This window comes from Cebidichthys violaceus, unplaced genomic scaffold (assembly GCF_023349555.1).
Source record: "Cebidichthys violaceus isolate CVI_PGR_0920_01 unplaced genomic scaffold, fCebVio1.0.p SCAF_8, whole genome shotgun sequence".
NCBI classification, from domain to species: Eukaryota; Metazoa; Chordata; class Actinopteri; order Perciformes; family Stichaeidae; genus Cebidichthys; species Cebidichthys violaceus.
This window is the reverse complement of record NW_027176964.1, coordinates 16,556,572-16,580,127: the sequence shown is the minus strand read 5'-3', so window position 1 is coordinate 16,580,127 and position 23,556 is coordinate 16,556,572. Positions and strand designations below refer to the sequence as shown.

At 47.4% G+C, this 23,556-nt stretch overlaps 3 protein-coding genes across 4 annotated transcripts; 2 read left to right on the top strand and 1 right to left on the bottom strand.

Moving 5' to 3' along the window:
- LOC137866063 (BTB/POZ domain-containing protein 2) lies at window positions 1-2,891 on the top strand. Its single transcript, XM_068701717.1, has 9 exons — window positions 1-548; window positions 679-798; window positions 1,034-1,190; window positions 1,287-1,392; window positions 1,478-1,675; window positions 1,786-1,978; window positions 2,076-2,163; window positions 2,265-2,411; window positions 2,659-2,891. Exons 1-9 carry the CDS (start codon window positions 28-30, stop codon window positions 2,818-2,820), a joined length of 1,692 nt encoding a protein of 563 aa, XP_068557818.1. The 5' UTR covers window positions 1-27; the 3' UTR covers window positions 2,821-2,891.
- A 1,579-nt stretch (window positions 2,892-4,470) lies between these two features.
- On the bottom strand, window positions 4,471-13,790 carry LOC137892436 (elongation factor 2b). Of its 2 annotated transcripts, none has more exons than XM_068737551.1 (15): window positions 13,773-13,790; window positions 11,644-11,919; window positions 10,203-10,417; window positions 9,368-9,549; window positions 9,001-9,212; window positions 8,722-8,897; window positions 8,228-8,333; window positions 7,597-7,849; window positions 7,284-7,479; window positions 7,019-7,142; window positions 6,647-6,889; window positions 6,200-6,553; window positions 5,858-6,040; window positions 5,371-5,503; window positions 4,471-5,181 (listed from the first exon to the last, which is right to left on the bottom strand). In XM_068737551.1, exons 2-15 carry the CDS (start codon window positions 11,644-11,646, stop codon window positions 4,988-4,990), a joined length of 2,574 nt encoding a protein of 857 aa, XP_068593652.1. In that variant the 5' UTR covers window positions 11,647-11,919; window positions 13,773-13,790; the 3' UTR covers window positions 4,471-4,987. The 2 variants fall into 2 exon arrangements, with proteins under 2 accessions (XP_068593652.1, XP_068593651.1); XM_068737550.1 differs by lacking the exon at window positions 13,773-13,790 and adding an exon at window positions 13,443-13,565.
- Window positions 13,791-15,567: 1,777 nt separating this feature from the next.
- LOC137892438 (cyclic AMP-responsive element-binding protein 3-like protein 3-B) lies at window positions 15,568-21,707 on the top strand. Its single transcript, XM_068737553.1, has 10 exons — window positions 15,568-15,848; window positions 16,027-16,125; window positions 16,459-16,729; window positions 17,340-17,458; window positions 17,853-17,963; window positions 18,244-18,350; window positions 19,871-19,939; window positions 20,414-20,501; window positions 20,819-20,912; window positions 21,023-21,707. Exons 1-10 carry the CDS (start codon window positions 15,828-15,830, stop codon window positions 21,133-21,135), a joined length of 1,092 nt encoding a protein of 363 aa, XP_068593654.1. The 5' UTR covers window positions 15,568-15,827; the 3' UTR covers window positions 21,136-21,707.
- The last annotated feature ends 1,849 nt before the right edge of the window (window positions 21,708-23,556 follow it).

The following is a 23,556-nucleotide window of genomic DNA, read 5'->3' as shown; positions in this document are numbered from 1 at the left end:
GTTGTTTACGCCTACACTCGGTTCAAGATGGCTGCTGGAGACAACAGCGGTAGGCCTCCTTGCCTTAATTTCTCCGGTCCGGGTCCTCTGGGAAACAGCCAGCCCAGCAACAGCGTTTTCTCCATGCCGGCGTCCAACGGCGGAGCGGCCGGTGCGGCCGGCGGAGCACAGGGAGCGGCGAGGCGACCCAACCCGCAGCTGGGGCCTGGCGGCGGAGACAGCAACGGTGTTTCGAGCGGAGCTCAGCCGACTGCGCAGAACTCCCTGCAGCAGTCCGCTGCGGCAGGTGCTGCGGCAGCCGGAGTAATGGCCACCCCGGCGTCCAACATGGCAGCCACCGCAGCGTCAAACGCGTCGGCGTCGGGAGCACCGAGCGCCACTCCGGCAGCTGCCTCCGTGCTGGTGTACCGAGAGCCGGTGTACAACTGGCAGGCGACGAAGAGCACCGTCAAGGAGAGGTTTGCGTTCCTCTTCAACAACGAAGTGCTCAGTGACGTTCATTTTTTAGTGGGCAAAGGAATGGGGGTTCAGAGGATACCTGCGCACAGGTAACGTAAATAAAATTAACTACAGCTTGTTTTTTCCCCTATAATATTAGCTAGCTAACTGTGAAAAAAAAGAAAAGCGAAAGGGCTTCTTTTTTTAGTCTTTGCTGCTGCTGATTGTTGACGTTGTCAGGTTTGTTCTGGCCGTGGGGAGCGCAGTGTTTGATGCCATGTTCAACGGTGGGATGGCGACAACCTCGACGGAGATTGAGCTTCCTGATGTGGAGCCAGCTGCCTTTCTGGCCCTGCTAAAGTAAGGCGTGTGTGTGTGTGTGTGTGTGTGTGTGAGGGCGTGCCCTTTAAACTGGTGATTAGGCTGTCCCGAAAGTGGGCGTGTTTTTGAATGCTCTTTACTTGTCATCACAGCATTTTTGGAAATAGACAGAATATGTATTTATCATACGATTCAAATTCATCAAGCATACAAGTCAATAGATTTGGAATTTGAAACTCGCAACGTCTGATTATAACTTGTGGACCTGCTGCAGGTTTCTCTACTCTGACGAAGTCCAGATCGGGCCTGAGACGGTGATGACCACGCTATATACGGCTAAGAAGTACGCGGTGCCAGCGCTGGAGGCTCACTGTGTGGAGTTCCTCAAGAAGAACCTGAGAGCAGACAATGCTTTCATGCTGCTCACACAGGTCTGCATCCCCCCCCTTCCCCCCTTCCCCACCCTAGCGATGCCTGTAGATCAGTTCTTGCATGTGACTTGACCGGCGGTGTGTTCGTCGTTTCAGGCGCGGTTGTTTGATGAGCCTCAGCTTGCCAGCCTCTGTCTAGAGAACATCGATAAGAACACTGGGGATGCTCTCGCCGCTGAAGGCTTCACGGACATAGATTTGGGTAATGTCACCTCGCGGGTGTCATTATTGCAGCGTATTGTTTTTCCAGAATAACGGCCTAACTCCTTGAGTTTTCCCTCTCTTAGATACATTGGTGGCGGTGTTGGAGAGGGACACTCTCGGCGTGAGGGAGGTGCGTTTGTTCGGCGCTTCGGTGCGCTGGGCGGACGCAGAGACCCACAGGCAGCAGCTGCAGCCAACGCCCGAGAACAAGCGCAAAGTGCTGGGCAAGGCTCTCACGCTCATCCGCTTCCCTCTCATGACCATTGAGGAGTTCGCTGCAGGTGAACAGAAACACAATGACACCAACACTGTAGCTTTACACACACACACACACACACACATCCTGTGCTTCCGAGCCTGATCCTTGTCGTCCTTGTCGTCGTCCCGTCAGGTCCGGCCCAGTCCAGTATTCTGACCGACAGAGAGGTGGTGAGTCTCTTCCTTCACTTCACCGTGAACCCGAAGCCTCGCGTCGAATTCATCGACCGGCCTCGCTGCTGCCTCCGCGGGAAGGAGTGCAGCATCACGCGCTTTGGGCAGGTGGAGAGCCGCTGGGGTTACAGCGGGACGAGCGACCGCATACGGTGAGCATCTTAAATAAAGATAAAAGTTATTTTAGTCGACCATTGTGCATCACTTTCATTCCCTCTCCCCTCTCTCTCTTGATGTGTTCCCGCTCAGGTTCTCGGTAAACAGAAGGATATTCGTGGTTGGCTTCGGTCTCTACGGCTCTATACACGGACCCACAGACTACCAAGTCAACATACAGGTGTGGAGCCTGAACCCTTCGGGAAGTGTGTGTCTGGTTTCCCGCTGTACGTCGGAGGCGCGTACTATAACGTATTTTTGGACGCTTGTGTCTCGACGCAGATCATTCACACGGACAGCAACACGGTGCTGGGCCAGAACGACACGGGCTTCAGCTGCGACGGGTCAGCCAACACCTTCAGAGTCATGTTCAAAGAACCGGTGGAGATATTACCCAACGTCAACTACACTGCCTGCGCTACACTGAAGGTCCGTGATGTGTTGGTGATAATACCACATGCATGTGCAGCACTACGCTTTTTTTTTTATGAGTCTAGGAAAAGATGCATGTTTTGTTTTGTTTCCAGGGCTGCGACTAATGATTATTTACTCATCGTTTGGTTTATAAATTGTCTTTAAATGTCTTTTTTTTTTAGATTTAAAATTTTAGAATATCTGATCTGTCGCTATGCAGCGTTACCAGTTTATCCCACATCTCCGTCCGTCTGTCTTGCAGGGCCCGGACTCTCATTACGGGACTAAGGGAATGCGGAAGGTAACGCACGAGTCGTCATCCACTGGCACGAAGACGTGTTTCACTTTCTGCTACGCGGCGGGCAACAACAACGGCACTTCTGTAGAGGACGGACAGATCCCCGAGGTCATCTTCTACACATAGTCGCCTCCCGACATCGCGACGATCTTCCATCAAAATGTGACGACCTGACACCAGCGCGGGGGAGGGGGAGGGGGAGGGGGAGGGAGGGCGGGGGGGGCGCGCGCCACACATCAGCAGCCGTTCTGGGGACTAATCTCTCAGACATCATACTGTTCCCTCCATATAGTGCAACTACAGTTGGCCACATGCGAAGACAAATAGCCAAAAACTAAAAAAAAAGAAAGGCCACGTAGGTCACTACATGGAGCGTAGCTCGTCATTTGAGATGCTGCCTCTCTCTTTATCAGCAGCTTCCTTTTCATCCCCGTTGTGTTGTAGTGATGCCGGCCTCTGAAACGGACGTGACTGTTACCGACTCCACGAGGGAGGAGGAAAAGAGGGAGGAGCCTCTCAGATTACTCGCAGTGTCGACGTCACCGCTGTGGATCGACGGCGTAAAAGCTCGACACTGAATTCTACTTAAGCTGTACAGTTCCCCTTCCTGTACGTCGCAGAATTAGTGCAGAGGAGTCACAAACTGTATGAATGTACAGATCTGCCAAGACGAGATCCATATCACCAGTTCAGTACAGACCAGCATTTCACTCGAGTTCACATCAGCTGTAACTTCCATAGACTGGTAGACCTCAAACCAAACTTCATATTCATCTCAACACGATAATGGTAAGCAATTTAGTTTTTCGGGTTTCTACATAAAGTACAATCTGTGATATCGTGTGTCCTTGCTTGGTAGTTGCCTATTCCCAAGATACCTTGCACTTCTCGGCCTTTGCGTACGTTCATTCGGTTGTTCTATGGATGCACACTAACTCTTCACATAAGTTTCTTTTTAGCTTTGTTTTAAAAAGTGTGGACGGAAGAGCTTTCCCTCTCTGTGTGGAAGGTAAAAGGGTTGTATATTAAAAGTGTCATTTATTAACATTATATATGTAACTTGAAATAACTATTGAATTAAAGCGTGAAGAAAGATACCGTGTCGCTTGTGTTTTTTTGGGGGGGGGGAAAAAGAACCCATCTGAGGAGTAACGCTTCACCAGAGGAAACTAATGATTTAGGTGAAAGAAAATCTAAAAATGATTTGTCTGCTAAATATAAGCGTAGACTAAACCCATCAACGGGTCATCTTCTCTTATCATGAAGTCTAGAAACTCTGTCCCGCTCTGTTCAGTGCCTCTAAAGCTCACTAGTAGAACCCTGTGAACTAAATGGTATCAGGGAGTTCAGTGCAGAAGTAATTGGGGGGGGGGGGATAGCAGGAATACGAATCCATCAAATAATAAAACTTTAAACAAGATATTCAAATAAAGACATTAAAAGTGATTCAGTCGTACAGCTTTCCTATTATTAGAACCGCTTATGTTCTATTGAAAACGAAACTTTTAGTTTTACGCCATGACCCCGTAAAATGACCGATTGTTGTTTTTTAACACTCGCTTTTTGTACGGAGTTCACAAACTGAATCGACAGAGGCTGACGGCCGTTTGTCTCATGGAGGAAAAAGGAAGATTTAGACGGAAGGTTTCCGTTTCCAGTTTATCTTCGCCATATAAATGTGAGAATGCTTTTGGTCTTCTCATTTAACTCGCTGCCAAAAGCAAAGAAGCTATTTCCCCAAATCAAGTCCACTACAGAAATGACAGTATCTCATCATGAGTTGAATGTTTTTATTAATTACATCCACTGAACAAAGGTCCAAATCCAGGGAGTTTGACTTCTGTAACACTTTATTGTGGTTTCCATGGTTTAATCTGGCCATGATCCATTTATATATATATATATATATATGCATTATTGCAGCAGTATCACAGTGCACTGTACAGGCCCATCCTGGTGGATGAAGGGGGGGGGGGGGGGGGGGGGGGGGATGATGATGTGGAGGAATAGAAGAAACAAGGAATACAACTGCTATCCAATTGTTCCCCAAAACCCTCGCCCTAGGCACTTGGGGTGAACTGTAGCTGTGAAATGAAAACAAGCATCACCGCTTCCACTAGTCTACAACGAAAGCGTAAAGCTTTGCTTCTGCTCCGGACTCAAAAAAGTCAAAACAACTTGTGCGATGTATCTTTAAGCCTGTGCAAAGATTTTAAAGTGCCCACGGGGGGGGGTTAGGGTTTAGAGATTGATTTGGTATTTTTTTTTTTTTTTAAGAATCCAGGCTCAACGTCTACAATTTGTCCAAGTAGTTGTCGAGAGCGGGAATGCCCTCTTTCAGACCTTTGCGTTTCCTAATTTCGGCGACTATCTGGAAGGTTCTGGTGGTGGAGTCGCTGGGGTCTCCCTGAAGAATCTGCCAGTGGTCAAACACGCACTGAGGAAAGGCCTGGCCTCCAGTGTTGCTGCGCAGGTCAGCCGTGAACCCTGGGAGGCAATAAACACAGATAAATACTAACGTCTTAAAACGTGCTGGCTCAGACCGATGCATTAAATAAATGATTTTAAAAACTAAACATTTTGTTGCTGCAAAAAGCATTACATTTGGGTGTAACTAGTGAGAATCTAGTCCGATTCAGAAGTCGTCGTGCAGCACAGACTGAAACACAAACTCACCAAAGGACTCGTTGACGGGCAGGTAGGCTTTCACCACGAACATGGGCGTGCCGATCACTTGGGACTCCTCGAACACGTGACCTCGTTTCCTGTTCAACACGCCGTAGATGCCGCCGACCACCTGCTCGGGGCACTGCAAGGACAGGAAGCAGAGGAACCGGACGTGACGCGTGAAGCGGCATCAGCGAATAATTCCGATTGAGTTTTTACATAATGTCATAAAAAAAAAAAGATATTTGGAAGCCGAAAGTCACTTCTTTAAATCTCCAATGCTACAATCATATTTATAGATTTACAAAACTTGGGGTACTTTGCAATACACCACTTCACGATGTTGTTTTGAGGATTCATTTTTAGAGGGTAATCTGCCTCCACACACACACACACACACACACACACACACACACACACACACACACACACACACACACACACACACACACACACACACACACACACACACACACACACACACACACACACACACCTGTATCTCCACCAGGTAGATCGGCTCCATGAGTCGCGGCTGAGCGGTGAGCTGGCAGGCGTACAGGACCCTACGAGCCGTGGGAATAATCTGTCCTCCGCCGCGGTGGATGGCGTCTGCGTGCAGCGTCACGTCGTGAATGTCGAAGCGAACCGCGCGCATGTTCTCCTCGCACAGAGCGCCCTGCATGATGACGACAGACACCGCAACTCTTACTGACCCAAAGCACACGCTTTCAAAAAGGACGCTATCGGCAAAATGCATCGGAGACTACATTGTGTCTTGATTACGCCCGGCTGATTATTTCAAATGTACTCGCAGTCAAAGTGAACTGCCGCCCACCTCTTTGGTCGCCCACTGGAAGCCGGCCACCACACTGTCCTTGATCTCGTTGAGGTACTGAACCCCCTTCGTCATGTCTATCAGCAGGTTGGCCCCGCTTCCGTCTGGACCGAAGCACCAGATCTTCCTGGCCTCCGTCACCTCCCACTCATACTTGTCGGCGAGGTAACGCGCGCGGGCCTTGAGCTCCTGGCGATGGCCGACGTCGCCCTTCTCGATATCCTCAGCCAGGCCGTCGGGGAAAGGGCGGGACTTCATGAAGAGACGATTGTGCTTGTTGGGGGACTTGGACAGACACATCTGATCTGATTCTTCCATCACTGTCTCTCTGTAAGACACGACCGGGTCGGATTTCTGGAACAAGACGAAGGAACGGGGGGTCAAAATTGAAGTAATAATAATATTAGTAATAATAACACAGACAAATCCCGCTTCTCCTCGTCGCACCTTCAGTGGAATGCCGGCGTGGTCTTCCTCCAGGTCCTTCAGGCAGATCTCCAGATGCAGCTCTCCCGCTCCGGCGATGATGTGCTCCCCGGACTCCTCGATGATGCACTGCACCATGGGGTCAGACTTGGCCAGGCGCTTCAGGCCCTCCACCAGCTTGGGCAGGTCGGCGGGGTTCTTGGCCTCCACAGCAACTCTGACCACGGGGCTCACGCTGAACTTCATCACCCTCATGTTGTGGGCCTGCGGACAGAGCCAGAGTCACCGAGATAAAAGTGTTGCTGTAACCGACAGTGAGCAACAACGCAGTATAAATAACTAATGACACACTGTGTGGTGCGCCGGTAATTGATTGCACAAGCAACACTCTACTTGTTCAAAGGTGGTAATAGTCCCCGTCTTAATCAGGAACTGGTCTACTCCAACGAGACCCACGATGTTCCCACATGGGACATCTTCTATGGGCTCCACGTACCGACCCATCATCAGAATGGTCCTGGATGAAGGAGAAAAAAAGGAAATGGATGTAAGAAGTTGCCAACAAAAGCATGAAAACAAAAGTGTGAGAGGACAAACTGGCTTTTCTACCACCTCAGGCCTCAGTGTAGTGGGTTTTTTATTTCCTCGACATGCTCACCTCTGGATGGGTTTGATGTAAAGGTCCTCCTTCTTGCCAGGGGTGAAGTTTGGCCCCATGATACGCACTTTCAGGCCGGTGGCCACGCAGCCAGAGAATACGCGGCCAAACGCATAGAAGCGACCCTTGTCGTTGGTTGGGACCATCTTGGAAATGTACATGATCAGAGGAGCCTTAGGATCGCAGTTCTTGATACCTGAGGAGACAGCAGAGACAGTAAGCCCTGCGTACAGTAAAGCTAAAATACAGCTTACAAATTCTGTCTTCTCCAGAGCGTAGAGACGCGCGGCGCTGCAGGAAATGTTCCACTGACCCATGGCAGCCTCGTCGTCTCCGGGCCCTTCGTAGAGCAGCTCACAGCGGTACTTCTGAGCGGTGACGGGGGAGGGCAGGTGGATGGTGATCATCTGGAGCAGGGCCTCCCCGGCAGGCAGCCATCGACGCATCACAGCCTTCAGCAGAGGCTTCCCCTCTTTCTCCTTGTCATCGGAGTCTAGCTTGACGTCCAGCTTCTCAATCACTTTGGCAATCTCGTCCTTCTTGAAGTTCATGATGACGTCAAAAACCTAGACGGCGAGAACGGCATCAAACTCGATCCCAAAGTCATCGCCTTAAAGTCATCCTATGCGTACACTTTTACGTAATCTTTGAAATAATTGCGAGGGCGAATTGTGGTTTGTAGAGAAATACTGGTGAAAATCTGTGCACTGCTTTCAGCTTCTTCCTCCTCATGTCCTCCTGGTTGTTTGCCTTTTCTGTCAACCACAGTTTGTTTTTTGGTGTTACCACTAAAAGGTGCCAAGGACAGAAATGTTAAAATCCTACATGCAGGCGCTTTAAATTCAGTTTTAACCAACACAGAGACGTGTGAAGGCCCATCAGAAACACGAAGGCTTGACTTAGTAAACATATTAACTGTAGGTTTTCTTCTTCTCTCCATTCACCTTAAAGATGGGGTCCAAAACGAGCTGGCTGAAGGTGCGGGGAAGTTTCTGGCCGTCAGGACCGGTGGCAGTCTTACTGAACTTGCCGGCATTTGGATCAAAATATCTGTATATGAATTATTGCACAACATCATGACACTCAGATGATTGACATCTAGCTCATAATCCTGTTGTAATTGTGCAATATATGCCAGTTATTATTAAAATAAAAATGTCTTGCGGACGTGCGCAAGAATAATTTAAAGAGCAACTTAACACCAGCTGAAAAATCGAGGTTTTGCTTCTTGTGATTAGGAAGTGTACTTCAGTGTGTGGTTTGTGCACCGTGCATCACTGTTGTGTTGCGGTTACAGGTGCAGCAGAGCACACGTCTGAGATACAACAAGCTTAAAACTTTCAACCAGAGAGTGCAGTCAAGCGCTGCTTTTCAGCCTCATGTTAAGTTATTATGTGACGCATACTTCTTGTCCGGACATGTTGAGCGCCAGGTTTACCTGTCCCCCCACAGTTTCTTCATCATGGCCTCCACTTTCTTACACCTCGCCGCCGGTCCCAGAGCATGTCCTCTCGAAGTGTACTTCGCCACGTACATCTCGGCGAACTGCTTCAAGGTGAACGCCCAGCCGTGGAGGCCGGAGCCGAACCCAACCGTTCCGATAGCGGGGTCAATCTGAGGAAAAGAAAAAGAGCTTCAGCCTTTCTCAGAAATCGCAGCTGTAGTAAACAAATCACGGCTATTTTAGCATATCTCTGTCTCCGAGCATCTGCCTCACCATGATGTTCCCCATGGGCCCCCCCTCATCCTCCCCGTAGGTGGAGATGATGACGTTGACGTTCTCTACGATGCGCTGAAAAGTCTGGAAAAGCTCCTCTGGCTCCAGCTGCAGCTCGAGTAGGGCCCGGTCCATCTTGTTCATCATCAGGACCGGCTTGATGCGCTCGGCGATCGCCTGCCGCAGCACGGTCTCCGTCTGCACACACACGCCTGTCAGAGCACACGAACGGGTGAGCCTCTGTTAAAAAGCGAGAGAGAGAGAGAGAGAGAGAGAGAGAGAGAGAGAGAGAGAGAGAGAGAGAGAGAGAGAGAGAGAGAGAGCGGGGGGGCGTGTAGGGTGCGGAGGACGAGGGCGTCGTTATTACCCGAGACGCAGTCCACCACTACCAGGGCTCCGTCGGTGACCCTGAGGGCGGCGGTGACCTCGGAGGAGAAGTCGACGTGACCGGGAGAATCGATCAGGTTGATGAGGAAGCCGTTTCCGTCTTTACTGTGCTTGATGAACGCCAGGTCGTTTTCTCCAAGCTCATAGTACAAAGAGATGGCCCTGCGTGACGGAGGGAACAGCGAAAGGCTCGTTCACTGTTCACCACAAGGCATCACAATACTGGAATGAGCCAGACGGTCCTCTGACTCAAGTGAGGCAGATGTGCGGAATGATTTCAGTAAATATTTGGTTTTTTAGATTTTAAAATGCACATACACATCGTTGAACACAACATTTAAATAAAAAGGAACTAAAAAAAATCCCAAGGCTGCTGAAAATACACGGCTAGAATAAGGACTTTTCTGGTACAAACACGTGTTCTGCCTTTACAAAGTTACTGCTTAGATCGTTTTAATAACTCCATTAACAACCCGTGATTATGAATCAACCTTGTATTGTACTTTGGCGTCGTCCAAAGTGGCAAGAAAGTAGAAATGGTGGGCATGTGAAGGCTCAAATACAATACGAGACGTGACACTTTTGCAGCATTTAAGTATTTCTCGTTAATAATATAAGAGCTACAGACCCCCCCCCCCGTGTGTTTCTCCTCTGGAACATAACAACGCAGTACTTTTTGAATCATCATCTTACTGCGATGTGATGTGATTCCTGTCCGCGCTCTTTTCTTTCGTTTTCGTCATTTCACCACTTTTAACAGGTTGCACCAATGAACACGGAGCTGTGCCCTAAACCCACGTCTCTGAAGCACCTACGTCGATTTGATGGTGATGCAGCGCTCCTGCTCGTCTTTGCGCGTGTCCGTGAAGCGCGTCTCTCCGGCGCGGGAGGAGGCGATGATCCCCGCCTTCGACACCAGCGAGTCCGTCAGAGTGGACTTCCCGTGATCCACGTGGGCAATCACAGACATGTTCCTGATGTTGGACTTCTTGTCCATGATGGCACGGATCTGATCCACAGTGAAGTTCACCTGGTGGGGGGGGGGGGGGTTACATTCATCCATTTACAACCAGCTCATCTTATTCATCATATCATATGTATCTATGGCCACTGCCAGATCCCTGCAGCCGTTCCAAGAACAGCTACAAAAAGAAAGACACTTGAAACCTGACTGCGAGGAAGGAGTGTGGGCATAAACAACTTTACCTCCTGGTTCCTAATCAAGCGACTCGTCAGGAATGACCGAGTCACCAAGCTGTGGCTGGCCAGGCCGAGCTGAACCGCCTCACAATCACGAGGGAACGACATTCACGTCGTACCTCGAATTCTTCATATTTAAAGGTGAATGCCGAGTTTTATTTGAAGCAATATATGTTGCTCATGCTCAATCCTCTGAGATCACAAATACAAGATACAAGTGAGGCCTAACATGCAGTAATACAATGATGTATGCATGCATTAAGAAGAGACTCAGGCCTTTATTTACACGATGAAGGCTTTTCAAGAGATGTTTGTTCGCAATCAAAGGCTATTATATCATAATAAGAATTCATTATAAGCTATTATAAAATCACCATCCACCATTTAAACGAAATCCACTGCAGCTCTCGCTGTCGGTGACGTATTATATGTAATAATATATCTATTCTCCTGTCATATGGGATCTCTTGTAATCTAATCCAAATCTACAACTGAGGGAGAAACATGATTCCCCCCCCCCCCCCCCCCCCCCCCCCCTCTCCATCATGTGAATTGGACATGCGCCGACTCTCTCCTCTCTCGCAGTGTGTCAACACCCGATATTTGTGCAGTCATGCTGCTACAGCAGCAGCAGCAGCAGCAGCTTGATATTAAAGGATTTGCTGTGAGCGTCACAGTGAAGCAGAGCGGGCCGTGCAAGTGAAGTGAAGGCCCTGCTGCTGCTGCTGCTGCTGCTGCTGCGTATGTTTTAAACAGACTGCATGCAGAGCCTTTATATGATCACACTACCAGAGCATCGGCATCCTTTTCACACACACACACACACACACACACACACACACACACACACACACACACACACACACACACACACACACACACACACACACACCTGACACGCGCACACACACACTTCATTGCAGCTTGTTGCACCGACACCATTGCAACTATACATTAAAAGGTAGTGCGATGGGGAGGCTGACAGCCCGCTTTTAACCTGCTACAAACAGATCAAACACACAAGTATCTGCGCATATCAGCACAGTGCTGACTCACCATTTTTGTCTGCAGATGGTTGGTCTTCGCATGTAACGGTTTATTGCTGTAACAACACTGCCTTGGGAGGACAGGCAGTCCCGGTGGTGACAGTAGAGACGCTGCTGCTGCCGTTGGCTGCTGCGGTAGCCGTGTAGCGGTTCAATACAGGGACTCCGGCAGCAGGGGGCGCTGCTGCTGCTGTTGCTCAACATCCGGGTCCTTATTCCCGTCCGGCCGTTTGCCCGCTGTTGTACCGCGGAGGCCTCTGCTGCTAAGCGGGTTCATGTTTGGAGCCTGTGTGACACAGAAAACATTACAGTACATTTCAACATTACATTTTGTCGAAGTATTTATTATTTTTGAATCACGGTGTCCCGCAAAAGCAAACTAAAAAGTTGAACTTCACTCGAATCAAAAGCTAAAATGGCAGTTAGCTTACTGTTAAACCCTGCTACGCTAGGCTAGTTACCTTTTTAGCAGGACCAATTTAGCTGTTTTAGATCTCCATGAGTGAATAAAACTATTTTCTTAATTTATGCGGGATAACAAACCAATTTACCAGAATATTAGCGCATCGAATTATTTAAAATTAGAAGAAATAGCTAAATAGCACGGCAAAAATAAATAGTGTTAACGCTGTTTAAATGTAGCTTAAGCTAATAAAGGCTAGCCATGGCAATCTTCAGCTAACTTTTAAAACGTTGTTGGGACTCTTGCTGTAGCAATGTGTTCAGCTATTAGTTGAACTATGTTATAAGTCTTATAACACTGCACCGTATGAATCAAATCTTTAATGTAGGAGATATTCACTTACACTCATAAACGATGTACAAATATAGAAAAAGGTGTGCTTAAAAATGTCTCCGTAGAAGGATTTGTAACAGTGTTGATTTAATTTGGTTGTATTCACATGCTTTAGATTAACTGAATTGTGATTAAACCCCTAATTGAAAAATTTAGCAAAGTTGACATCCTGTTCACATGATTGTCTTTGTGTTGATGATGATTTTAACGGGTGAAAGTAGTCAGGAAAGCTCTACCACTTCGAGCACCACCATTGCTGTTGGGTGTGTGTCTTTTGCCTTTAATAAAGAGGGTACGCAGCTTTCCTTATTGGGAAATATGGATCTCTCTGAATAAAAGCAAAGGCTGTACTCCTTCAGGATGCTGTAGCAGTCTTCCACCAGCTGAGGGCAGAGCAGGGCAAAACATCTTAGGAGCGTTGACAGAATCTGAATTGGGATTAATAAAACGAGAACAGAACGAGGAAAAGCTGAGCGATTGAATCTGTACTTTGGTAAACATGTTCATATGAACGTACACAGGTGTGTAGAGTTCATATGAACAGGGATGTGTCCTGTTTCCTCAGTAGACTCAACATGCTGAGAGGAGAGAGGAGAGAGGAGAGAAAGGTTCTGATGAATTTAACAGAAAGATGAAATAACAAAGCTGGAGGAGGAAACACACACATGTATTTTTTCATTAATTTTTGCAAAAAAATACTCACTTATAACTGATCTATAAAACATGAACACATTTTCAAATCAAAGGGGAGAAATCTGAAAAGATTATAACACAAATAATAAATTCCAATTAAATTATATAATTAGATAATAAAATCCATGTTAATATAATATATTTCACCACTAAACACGGGCATCATTTACATATCGGTTCCTATACCGATGATAGATATTTACTCTGCAGAAACTGATCTAAATCTTGACTTGTAATGAATAATGGAGTGACTACGGGTCAACATTGAGAGCTGACCAACAAAACTACGTGACTGAAAAGAACCGAAACCCACAACTCACAAGACACTTTGTAGCTCAGGAAGTGACGGAGAAACGTGTGGAGAGGAAGGCAGTTATCTCGTGCTTATGATGGACAATGAAAAAAAAAGGTGCTGAGCTGTCATATCGCTTTGAGGTGTGTTTAATCTTCATTCATCTTGCTTTCGTTTCTCTTATTTGTGACACACCGAGAATTTTCCACACAAGCTGCTTGGCACCGAAATCATTTTGTGCTCATCAGAGTTATCGCTGCGCTCCAGATCGGAGCCGTCCAGCATGCATTTCACGGCCGTATTCTTAGAGCGCCGTCTCTGCCTCTCTGTCCTATGTGGATCTGAAAAGCGGGTCTACCTGGAATCATCTCAGCAGCTGTGGCTGTGGTTTCATGGTGAATTTCATATCATTCGGTGAATCACTTCCAGATGTGTTGAATATGTTTTCCTTTCATCCCGACTATACCCACGAGTGGCTGCAACTCTTCCTAACCCTGAAGTCACGTGCATCCAAATGGACACGACAATATGGATTTACGGTGCGATATCATCAGCAACTTAGCAATAACACAGCAATCTGCGTTATCTGTACTAAGCTGCAAACTATTATTGACATCCAAGCGATGTGCTTATTCACCTGTCCCGGTTAGATCATATCTGCATGTACTTTGAAACTCTCTAATCTGAGAAAAGAACAACAATAAAGATAGCGGAGCTCCGCTGCCATGCAATTACACGTATTACAGCGCTGACTAATCCGGGTCACAGATATTTGGAATTTAATGCAACAAACATGCTGAAGGCGAGTGCTTGAAAGAGCGAGAGAGGATGGTTAAGGGAGGGGCCACAGTGTACGACGAATTATTTTAGTTTTTATAAAATAATCAATGGATCCATCCGGCCTGGTTCCTCATGAATCATTGAAACTTTAACACAAGGATTCCATGTTCTAGTCTTGAACCCTATCCTGGTATATCATCACTTTATATACGAGGATTTTCTGTTCATACTAGACATTCTTGAATTGTATATTTCTATTCTGCAAAGATTTGTTCAAAGTGTGTCTGACACACGATCAGAAAAGATGAGAAACAAATCGGTCCTTCCATGCTTTTATAGTTCACACAGAAATGATTTGTGTCACGTAAAGCCCAGGCCTGAATCTGACCCAGTACCTTTGTGGGTTTATGAGTCTCCATTTCTGTCTCCCCACTCTGAACCTATTGGACTGAATGGTAAGGGACAAAGAAAACAAAATACATTCATGTCTCTGTCAACTTTCAACTGGCTCATGAAGGTAAAAAAAAAAACGTCAAAAGAAATCACCTGAAGAGAAATTAAAATTCAATTATTTGAGCTTCCAGATGTGCGGCAGAGTCTCTTTACCCAGAGGGTGATGGAGGGATTGTGTTGATTTCTTCTGTAAACCAGAGGACAAACGATTGATTGCACTTGTTCTATAATGAAGAGAAGTAGAACAGCTCTGCTGGAGAGGACATCTTCCCCGCTGTAATAATTGTTAGGTGCGTCTTTACAGGCGTGAGTGTTCCTCTTGCGTCGCTCTGAGGACATGTTACGCAATTTCTTTTGCTTTACGATGCGTCTGCTTCCAAATAGCACGAAACAGATGCTCCTTATTATCGCAATAAAGATAAGCAAGAGTGAGGCGCCGTGAGGTTGTTCTGCTACAGAAAAGCAGACATAAGTCGTCATTGTTCAAAGAAGATCTAGATTTAATTTAGAGTTTGTGATGTTTTTGTAAAAGTTTGGCGAGATATTTCACTCAAATCCACTAATGTCAGCGTCATGGTGCCGTGAGACTAAAAGATAGTTTATACACCGAAGAAATGTTTTCTCTTGTTAATTATCTTATGATCGTCCCACAGGTTGATTTCAAGGAAAAGTGACCTGATGAGTGAAGAAAGGAGCAGACCGTTTTTGTTTGAGGGATGAGACCAAAATCTCATCAAATACATTCGATCTTTCTACTGACAGTGTCAGATTAAAGTTCAAACAGAGACTCCCTCCCTCTTCTGCCTTTCAAAGGGAACAAGAACCAGCTCTAAAACCTGCCTGCCCAACAACAAATGAATGTGAAACCACACAGGGAATCATATCCTTATCATGTTGACACCAAAGGTCACTGTAGGCTACCTGTGAGTCTTCGTTTTGCGCCCATTGGCTCAGCTGCTGGAGACTCGATTGGCCAGCGATAAGCCGGCTTCGAGGAATACCGTCGTGTTGATGTGGCCTTTCAACTTTGTCCCTTTCAACAGACTCAGGCATTCCTCCCAGACATCGAGACACAGAGAGGAACGTATTGATCCGGTTCTCTGTGTTGTCGGGTTTTTTTTTTTTCTCTGCTGGGTAGTTTCACTGTAATTTCATCAGCTGCTGCTTTAATGTTGGAATTATGATGCTGAATACAGACAAGGTAAGACACATTTGTTGTCGGATCTCAGTCAGAGATGGATTCAGACTGAGTGAGTTTTGAAGAGGGTTAAATGTATATTAATTTAATGGGTCATATGGCTTCTCCTTAAAGAAACGGATGAACATCTCCACGTTAGACCCGGTGCTCAGAGTCGTGGTTTTTTTTTGTTTTGTTTCAGGTGTATGGTGGGATGGACTTCATCGACCTCCTGCTCAGGAACCCGGACGACACCGCCGGTTGCCACGGCAATCGACCGAGCGCTTTCACAATTCACGAAGTGAGTGCGGCGGCGGTCATTCCGCGCAGTTCTAAAAAAAAAAAAAAAAAAAAAAAAAAAGTGTGATCTGTATTCTCAACAACGGCCGCGTGTTACCGAGCTCAATCTCGGGAGCTCATTTAGTCTTGTTGCGCCTCCTTGTATGGTTGCAACCGTGACTCAGACAACAGAGTCACGGGCCAACGAGCTCAAGGACACGAACGGCCGGTGTGTCGTTCTGTCTGCGCTCCTGTGTGGGAATACCATTATCCGATTAAACCGGTCTATTCGGCGGCGGTGGTGGTGTCTTGGGGTGATGCTCACACGTACCCTCTTCCTCTTCCTCCTCCTCAGACCCTGAGCCCCGGGGGAAGTGCCGCCGATGACTTCCTGGACGCCCTGCTGGGCGGGAGCGACTCCTCCGCTCCGGCGTCCCCTCTGTGGTCGCCCTGCACCATCGACAGCGGCATCAACGAGGACGCGCCGGCGGACCCCAGAGAGAGCCTCCGCCCAACCTTCTGCTCCGTCTTTCCGGCCTTCGACGCGCGGCCTTTCCCTCGGCCTCCGCTTCCAGAGAACCAACCGCCACAGCATGAGAGGACATCGGACGTTTCCATTGATCTAGGTAAGATCAGATGAGAGGAGGAAAACGATAAAGCAACTGTGAAACAGCAGACCGCTTCAATAGTGAGCACAACTGTCGTGTTAAGATGCACAAACACTGAAGGGAACAATGTGAACCAGAGCAGACAGTCGGGTATAAATCGAGATTCATTCTTTTGAGTTTCTGTTGCAGAATAATGAGAGCTACTATCTGAGCCTTTTGACAGTCCAGGGTCCTTTCAGAGAGCAAATCATTTGGTTTTTCCCATTTCTGACTATTTATAAAGGATAATAGGTGCAATTCATCATGTGAGGGTTCTTCTGAATAATGTTCCCCTTTCGCCTTGCTGATTATTGACCCCTCGGTGCTAAAACACCTTTCAAATTGAATGAGCGAACCAGATCTGCAACAACACAAAGACATCAAACGCAGAGAAAAGTGTGACATGTATTTCGTAAAAAGGTTTTCGTAGAAGAACAGCTGGGTGCCGCAGTCTCAGAGGTCTGATTCAAGAAAAAAAAAGAAAAAAAAAAGGTGTTCACAAAAATATGTTGTGTTTTTTTGTCTGAATGGCATACGAGGGCAATTTCTGTGAAGTTTACTGATGAGTTTCTCCGGGTTCAATCTGCAGGCTGGGAGTCGGATGAGCTCGGAGAGCCGCTGGGCCTGGCGCACTACCTCGCCACGGACCAAACCTCCGGTCACACGCTCACGGTGAAGGACCTCCTGCTGTCCACGCCGGGACAGAAAGTGAGCAGAGAAGAGTGGAATATTTCTGTGAAAAGAGGGACATTTTGTCAAACTTTTGAACCAAACTTCACTTGACTTTTGTAGTCAAACTTTCTAACCAGCGGGGCCCATTAAATAAAAAGAATTCCGTCTCTGTGCTCCGAATGAATAAAGTATGAACTAACCAGTACGGTCCACTACTTCTCTGTATAATTTGACCAGAGACATTTTTTTTCTTTTTTAAAGGTGACCTGTCCCACTCTTGAGAGCCAGCGAGTCCCCCCCCCCCCCCGCCCCTCCTTATGCAGAAAAATAAACAGAATTTTATGAACCGGTCCACTCCAGAGTGCCTTCTGGGTAAACTGCCAAGAGAGAGTCGCTCTAACTGGAATTATTCTGTCCGTCTGGTTTGCAGGCGCAGTGGATCTCCCAGCATTCCCCGCAGGAGCTCCTTCTCAACGAGGATGAGAAGAAGCTCCTGGCTAAAGAAGGCGTGAACTTACCCAGCAAACTGCCCCTGTCCAAGGTACATGAGCAGGCAGACAGACACACACACACACACACACACACACGTACACATATGTAGGGCAGATCGTCTTCACGCAACCACGCACACTCGCCGCCTCTTCTCTCTCTCTGGCACACACACACATGCATGGATCAAAAATCTAAATCTGCATCCCCAGTTACACAACCTCTGCCAGTTGCCCCCCCCTCCCCTACAACCCAGTTTTCTCTCACTTAACATTTCCCGTCTCCCTCCTCTCTTGTGCCTCTCCTCCCCTGCGTTTCATCACCCCGACCAGTTTGAAGAGAGGGTTTTGAAGAAGATCCGGCGGAAAATCCGCAACAAGCACTCGGCTCAAGAAAGTCGGAGGAAGAAGAGGGACTACGTCGACAGTCTGGAGGGAAGGTAGGAGCCGGCTGCACTCAGCTTCTCAACATCACAGGGAAATTCGTAGCAGCAGAAAAGTGTTTTGTTTTGGAATGAAAGACACAAAGCTGAGCGGTGGCAGCTGTCACGACTCTGTGAAACAAAAAGAGTTTCACAGAGCTGAAATCAGGGCAATTCAAAAGCATGAGCGTTACCCCTGAAGTCAACAAAGGTTAAAACACAAGTCTGCTGCAGAGCCACTCCTATTTGTAATAATAAACCATCACACATGTGTTGTACCAGGACATTTAGATGGTGAATGAAAGTGCTATGAGAGTGAGCACAGCTTGCAGCTTCCTGAGCAGCTGCCTCAGGTACATTGATAAAAGATAACACAACTTAGTTTAGTATGTTAGCACGCTAACGACCGACATATTTAATTAACTGTGACAGAATGTGAAGATTTTCCAGCGACAGTTTGACAATAAACAGTACAGCTGTGAGCTTTTCTTTTGTCTGATCTGAGGTCTGTCGGACAGAAAACGCACAAAAGAGCAGCTGATGAGGCTCCGTGTTGCAGCTGGAGGTTGAGGCTGAAGATGCAGCAGGGTTTGTTTTTTTTTGCCAAGACGGAGCTCAGTTTAGTGCGCCTCCTCCTCCTTTACCTCCAGGCTGTGCAGAATGAGCCCCGTCACCAAATCAGCTTTAGTCACCACGTTTGTTAAATCCTGCCCAGCCTCCCCCGTTGTTGGCTCTTCTTCCCCCATCACACCTCCACAAACCATGCAGAGTGGTGGAGCCTGTATGTTGAAAGAGAGGGCAATGCAGGAGTATCCCCACATGACTCTGTGTGTGTGTGTGTGTGTGTGTGTGTGTGTGTGTGTGTGTGTCAGAGCCCTCCAGGTTTAGCCACTAGCCTCCCTGTGTAGGACCGCTTGATCTTAAACTCTAAAACTCTCTCCATCAGTGATTCACCTCAGAATAGCTGAATCATCTGAGACTGTGTGGAGGTGCCAGGACCGCAGACACATCTGAAATCAGAGACGTAGAGAGGAGAACAGATTGAGAGTTTGGAGTCCAAAGATGGACGAGCTGTGACCAGCGACTGGTGATTTATACACATAAACCAAGAAGCCATGTTGTTCTCTCCCCCCTGAATCAATAAAGATGCATTTTAATTACATCTGAAGTCTGTCAAAGTTGATTTAAATGTATCGCAGAGAGTCGCCGAGCAAACCTTTTGCGGATACCAATTAAAAACCTGACCGACCAAATGAGCTTTAAACATCTGACCGCGTGTGATATCCGCATCTCATTCAAGCACACGCTCTGTTGCCCCTGTACAACAAACCTAGCGCATCAACGTGGTCTCATTATCGGCCGTGGTTCGGCTCAGTCGTATGGCCGTAATGGAGCGTGACTCACGGCGACTAAAATAAATTAGCCGCAGCGGAAAGCAAAGAGCGAAACGAAAGGGATCACAAAAGCAACATCCTAACACAGCATCACGTCTAACTGTATCCGTACTTCCCCTCTTTCTCTTCTGTCGCTTTCCGTAGGATGTCTGCCTGCGGCGCTCACAACCTCAAGCTGCAGAGGAAGATCCAGCAGCTGGAGGAGACCAACAAGTGAGTCCTCAAATCAGCCAACAGGGGCTGCAGCTAACGGCCGTTTTCCGCTTTGTTGGGATCTTGTCACTTATCAATTAGGTTTACATTACATTCACGGGTCATTTACCAACCGCCATGTGTCGGAGTGCGTCTGTCAGTGTTCTGTATTCTGTCCCTGGAGCCTCCCTCCCCAGATGCTGACAACCCAGTTAAGAAAACTTTTTTTTATCTTTAAAATCAGGACCTGGGGAGGCGGAGTGTAAAATGGACAGAATACAAAGCCCATCCAATTTACAAACCGCACACGGCGTCCTCTGACGTCTGCTTCCTCGTCATTGTGCTGCAGAGTGCTGCGGTGAATTGAATGTACCTGCGCTCCTCCGCCACGTGCCGCTCCTCTTTTTGTTGCTTTTAGTCGACGGTGAGGAAATGATGCCTGTGGGCCCTCGCGTAATAGAACTTCAGCCTCTTTCGTCTGTATTTGCATTGCAGTGATCTGCTGGAGCAGCTGAGCCGGCTGCAGGCGGCTCTCCTTCCCAACGGCTCCGGTAAAACAACGCACCGAGGGACCTGCCTCCTGGTGAGACACACAAACGCAAACTTTGCATTGATTTGCACCGTTGAGAATTTGATCAGACTGCATAATCTGCAACAACTGAATAATAGATACGGTGTACACATAATCGACGCTACAGTGCCTGAGCCTATCATTAAACCACTGCCTGTGCTCCACTGTTGTGATTACCTCTGAGGTTTTAGTTAGCGCCTGCGCTTATCTTTTGTGCAAAATGGTATGTAGGTTATGCCCAACACTTCCATCTCTACTTTTCCCTGGGCTTTCGTTTGTCTTTAACCTCTGTCTTCTGTGTTTGACCTGCTTTCTTTATCCGTGTCCAGGTTTTGCTCCTCTCCTTCTCCCTGCTCATCTCCTCAAACCTCCACCCAGACCCCTACAGCCAACCCAGCCAGGGAGAGTACACACAGACCAAAGGTGTGTAGACATAGACACACACACACACACACACACACACACACACACACACACACACACACACACTCTCACACTCTCACACTCACGTCCACCACGTCTGTGCCCCTCAGTGCCGTCCCGCTCCCTGCAGTCGATGGATGAAGCGCGAGACGTCGCTCCCGTTCCTCTCTTCTCCATCTCCAGGGGTGTTGAGGCTCTGTGCAGGCTGATGGAGAAGCTCTGAGCCTGGACACATATCTCCGCTTTGGTAGACTTCCCATCCTCTAACCGCCAGGATGATCTCCTCGTGGGAATCTCCCCGAAAAAAAAGGGGGAAAGACGTAGGAAAAGGAAAGTCGGCTCGCTCGCAGGCGCGGCATCCAAATGAGCGACTTCTGATTGCTTTTCAACGTCCGTCTCTCCCTGAAGAGGCTGAGAGTGAAGCGTTACGGTGTGTTTTGCCACTCATACCCACAAGCTGCTAGTTTAAAAGATTTAACTGAAATTCAGTCACTCGGATGGAAGTCAGCGAGGAGGTCATCCAAACAAATGTAATTGTTCCTGTTGCTTTGGAAAACGGAGCCTCTGGGTCCCGGTGGAGCCTGTATATTATATTATATTATATATATATCAACGCTGCGGTATGATCTGCTAAACAACACAAATGAATATTCACTGCTGTATTTTGTTATTGACTTTTAAAGTATATGTTATGAAAATGTTTGTCAAAAAAAAAAAAAAAAAAGGATTTGCACTTTGTAACAGTTTAGTTTGCAATGCTGACGAAGCACAAGAGAATTAAAACGTTTTACTCCACTGATTTAATTTTTTGGAAGAGCCTGAAGGGATTTGTTTCTCTCAGTAACCATGTGTCCCAATTTGAAAGAGATTTGCATTCCATAAGTAATGAGGCAATATATGTGGAAAAAAAATTTTAAAAAAATGATTTCGGCCCCAAAAAAATTAAGTATTTAATGAGCAAAAGCTGCTGCGGCTTGTGAAAAAAAAAAGAAGTCATAATAAGCTTTATTTTCATGAAAGCTGTCAATGTGGGGAAGTGGGATACAGTTTTTAAAAAATGTCGGATATCATATCTCAATTTTAGAGCAAAAGTATTTGTTATTTTCTATGTGGAAATATAATTATTGGCTGGTCGTGTAATTATGTGATGTGCCTTTTTCCAAGTGGGGCCGAAGAAAAATCGATGCAGAACAGTCATTAAATGCATCTGAAGGAGAGCGATTGAACGTCTGTTACACTCAGTCCATCAAAACAACAACAACAACAACAACAACAACAACTCACCCGTTAATCGTTGTCTCTGGTTTGCTGGTGCTGCACACGTTTTCTGCCCCATCGTCTGTCCAGAACATCCATTGTCATCGTCCTCATCAACCGTTCCTTTAGACTCAGTTTATCCGTATCACGGAGTCTTCGCGGCTGTAAGTCTGCAAGGACAAAACCTGCATCTCAAAACACATTGTCATCGTCTCGATGTCTTCAGCGAAAGAACGAGGGCAACATCTGTGTCGCGTGTGGGTTTTATGAAACGCTGATGTTCAAGCGTCCCACAAGATGGTCTTTTCACACCGCATGTGTTGAAATGTCACCGGAATGCAGTTTGCAGACAGCGCTGTCGCTAACGGGACAATACGAGGTCATGTCCTGATGTCTCCATCGGGCTGTGACCTCCAGCGCTCACTGGATCGGTTTCGCAGCCGAGCGTGAAGCGGTTGGGACGAGGAAACCCCGAAATGGGTTTCCTCGGGAGGGCGGCAGGCGTCTCCCCTTAGAGATGGGGTGAGAAGTTCGGTCGTCCGCGACGGACTCGGAGTAGAGCCGCTGCTGGAGCCAGTTGAGGTGGTTTCGGGCATCTGGTGAAGATGCCATCTGGCCGCCTCTCCTAGGGAGGTGTTCCAGGAACGAACCGGCTGGGAGGAAGACCCCGAGGGAGGGCCCAGGGACCAGGTGGAGGGACTACATCTCCAAACTGGCACTGGGAGTCAGAAATGAATGCGTGATCAGGCTGCTTGAAGCAGGGACATGTGTGGTGTTGTGATATAGAGGTCTATAGATCCACTTAGAAACCGAACATCAGATAATCAACCACGTCAAAGTGTGTTTGACCCCCCCCCCCCCCCACACACACACACACACACACGTCACCGCTCTGAGGTATAAGGACTAAAGATACCGGCTGGATCTTCGCCTTCCGCTGCTGCTATATTAACGCATTGCAGTAATGGTCGGAGGGAGACGTTGAGAGCGTTATCGAGTCCCTTTGTCTTGCAGACGCTCCAAAGAATGACACAAAGCGAGGACAATAAACGAGCTCAGCAAAGAGCCGACTAGCGTGAACCCCTTTACGGAGCGCAGTTACGTAAACAATGAAGCACAAAAGCTTTGAGCGCCGTGTGCCACTCTCATTCATAACCTGATCTGCATAATCATATAGGCTACATCTTTATTCTCCAATGAATACAGATGGACATGGTCTGTATTTTCACCTTGACCAAGAGAAATGCTCTTACTTTACCCTCACCTTGACGATACAGACAAAAAAAAAAAAAAAGATGCAGCCAATAGGTGCGACGAAAACATAAAAGTGTGAAAATGAAATGACGTCGTGTTGGGAAATCTTCACAGAGATCCTACAGGGTTCTTC

Coding starts and splice junctions, on each gene's coding strand:
- LOC137866063 (XM_068701717.1), top strand. CDS start 28: ATGGCTGCTGGAGACAACAGCGGTAGGCCTCCTTGCCTTAATTTCTCC. Junction 1,393..1,477: donor CTTCACGGACATAGATTTGG/GTAATGTCACCT, acceptor TCCCTCTCTTAG/ATACATTGGTGGCGGTGTTG. Junction 2,164..2,264: donor ACTACCAAGTCAACATACAG/GTGTGGAGCCTG, acceptor GTCTCGACGCAG/ATCATTCACACGGACAGCAA.
- LOC137892438 (XM_068737553.1), top strand. CDS start 15,828: ATGATGCTGAATACAGACAAG. Junction 15,849..16,026: donor TGATGCTGAATACAGACAAG/GTAAGACACATT, acceptor GTTTTGTTTCAG/GTGTATGGTGGGATGGACTT. Junction 19,940..20,413: donor CAGCTGGAGGAGACCAACAA/GTGAGTCCTCAA, acceptor TTTGCATTGCAG/TGATCTGCTGGAGCAGCTGA.
- LOC137892436 (XM_068737551.1), bottom strand. Junction 9,550..10,202: donor TGCATCACCATCAAATCGAC/GTAGGTGCTTCA, acceptor TCCGTCACGCAG/GGCCATCTCTTTGTACTATG. Junction 7,850..8,227: donor TTTTGGACCCCATCTTTAAG/GTGAATGGAGAG, acceptor CTCGCCGTCTAG/GTTTTTGACGTCATCATGAA.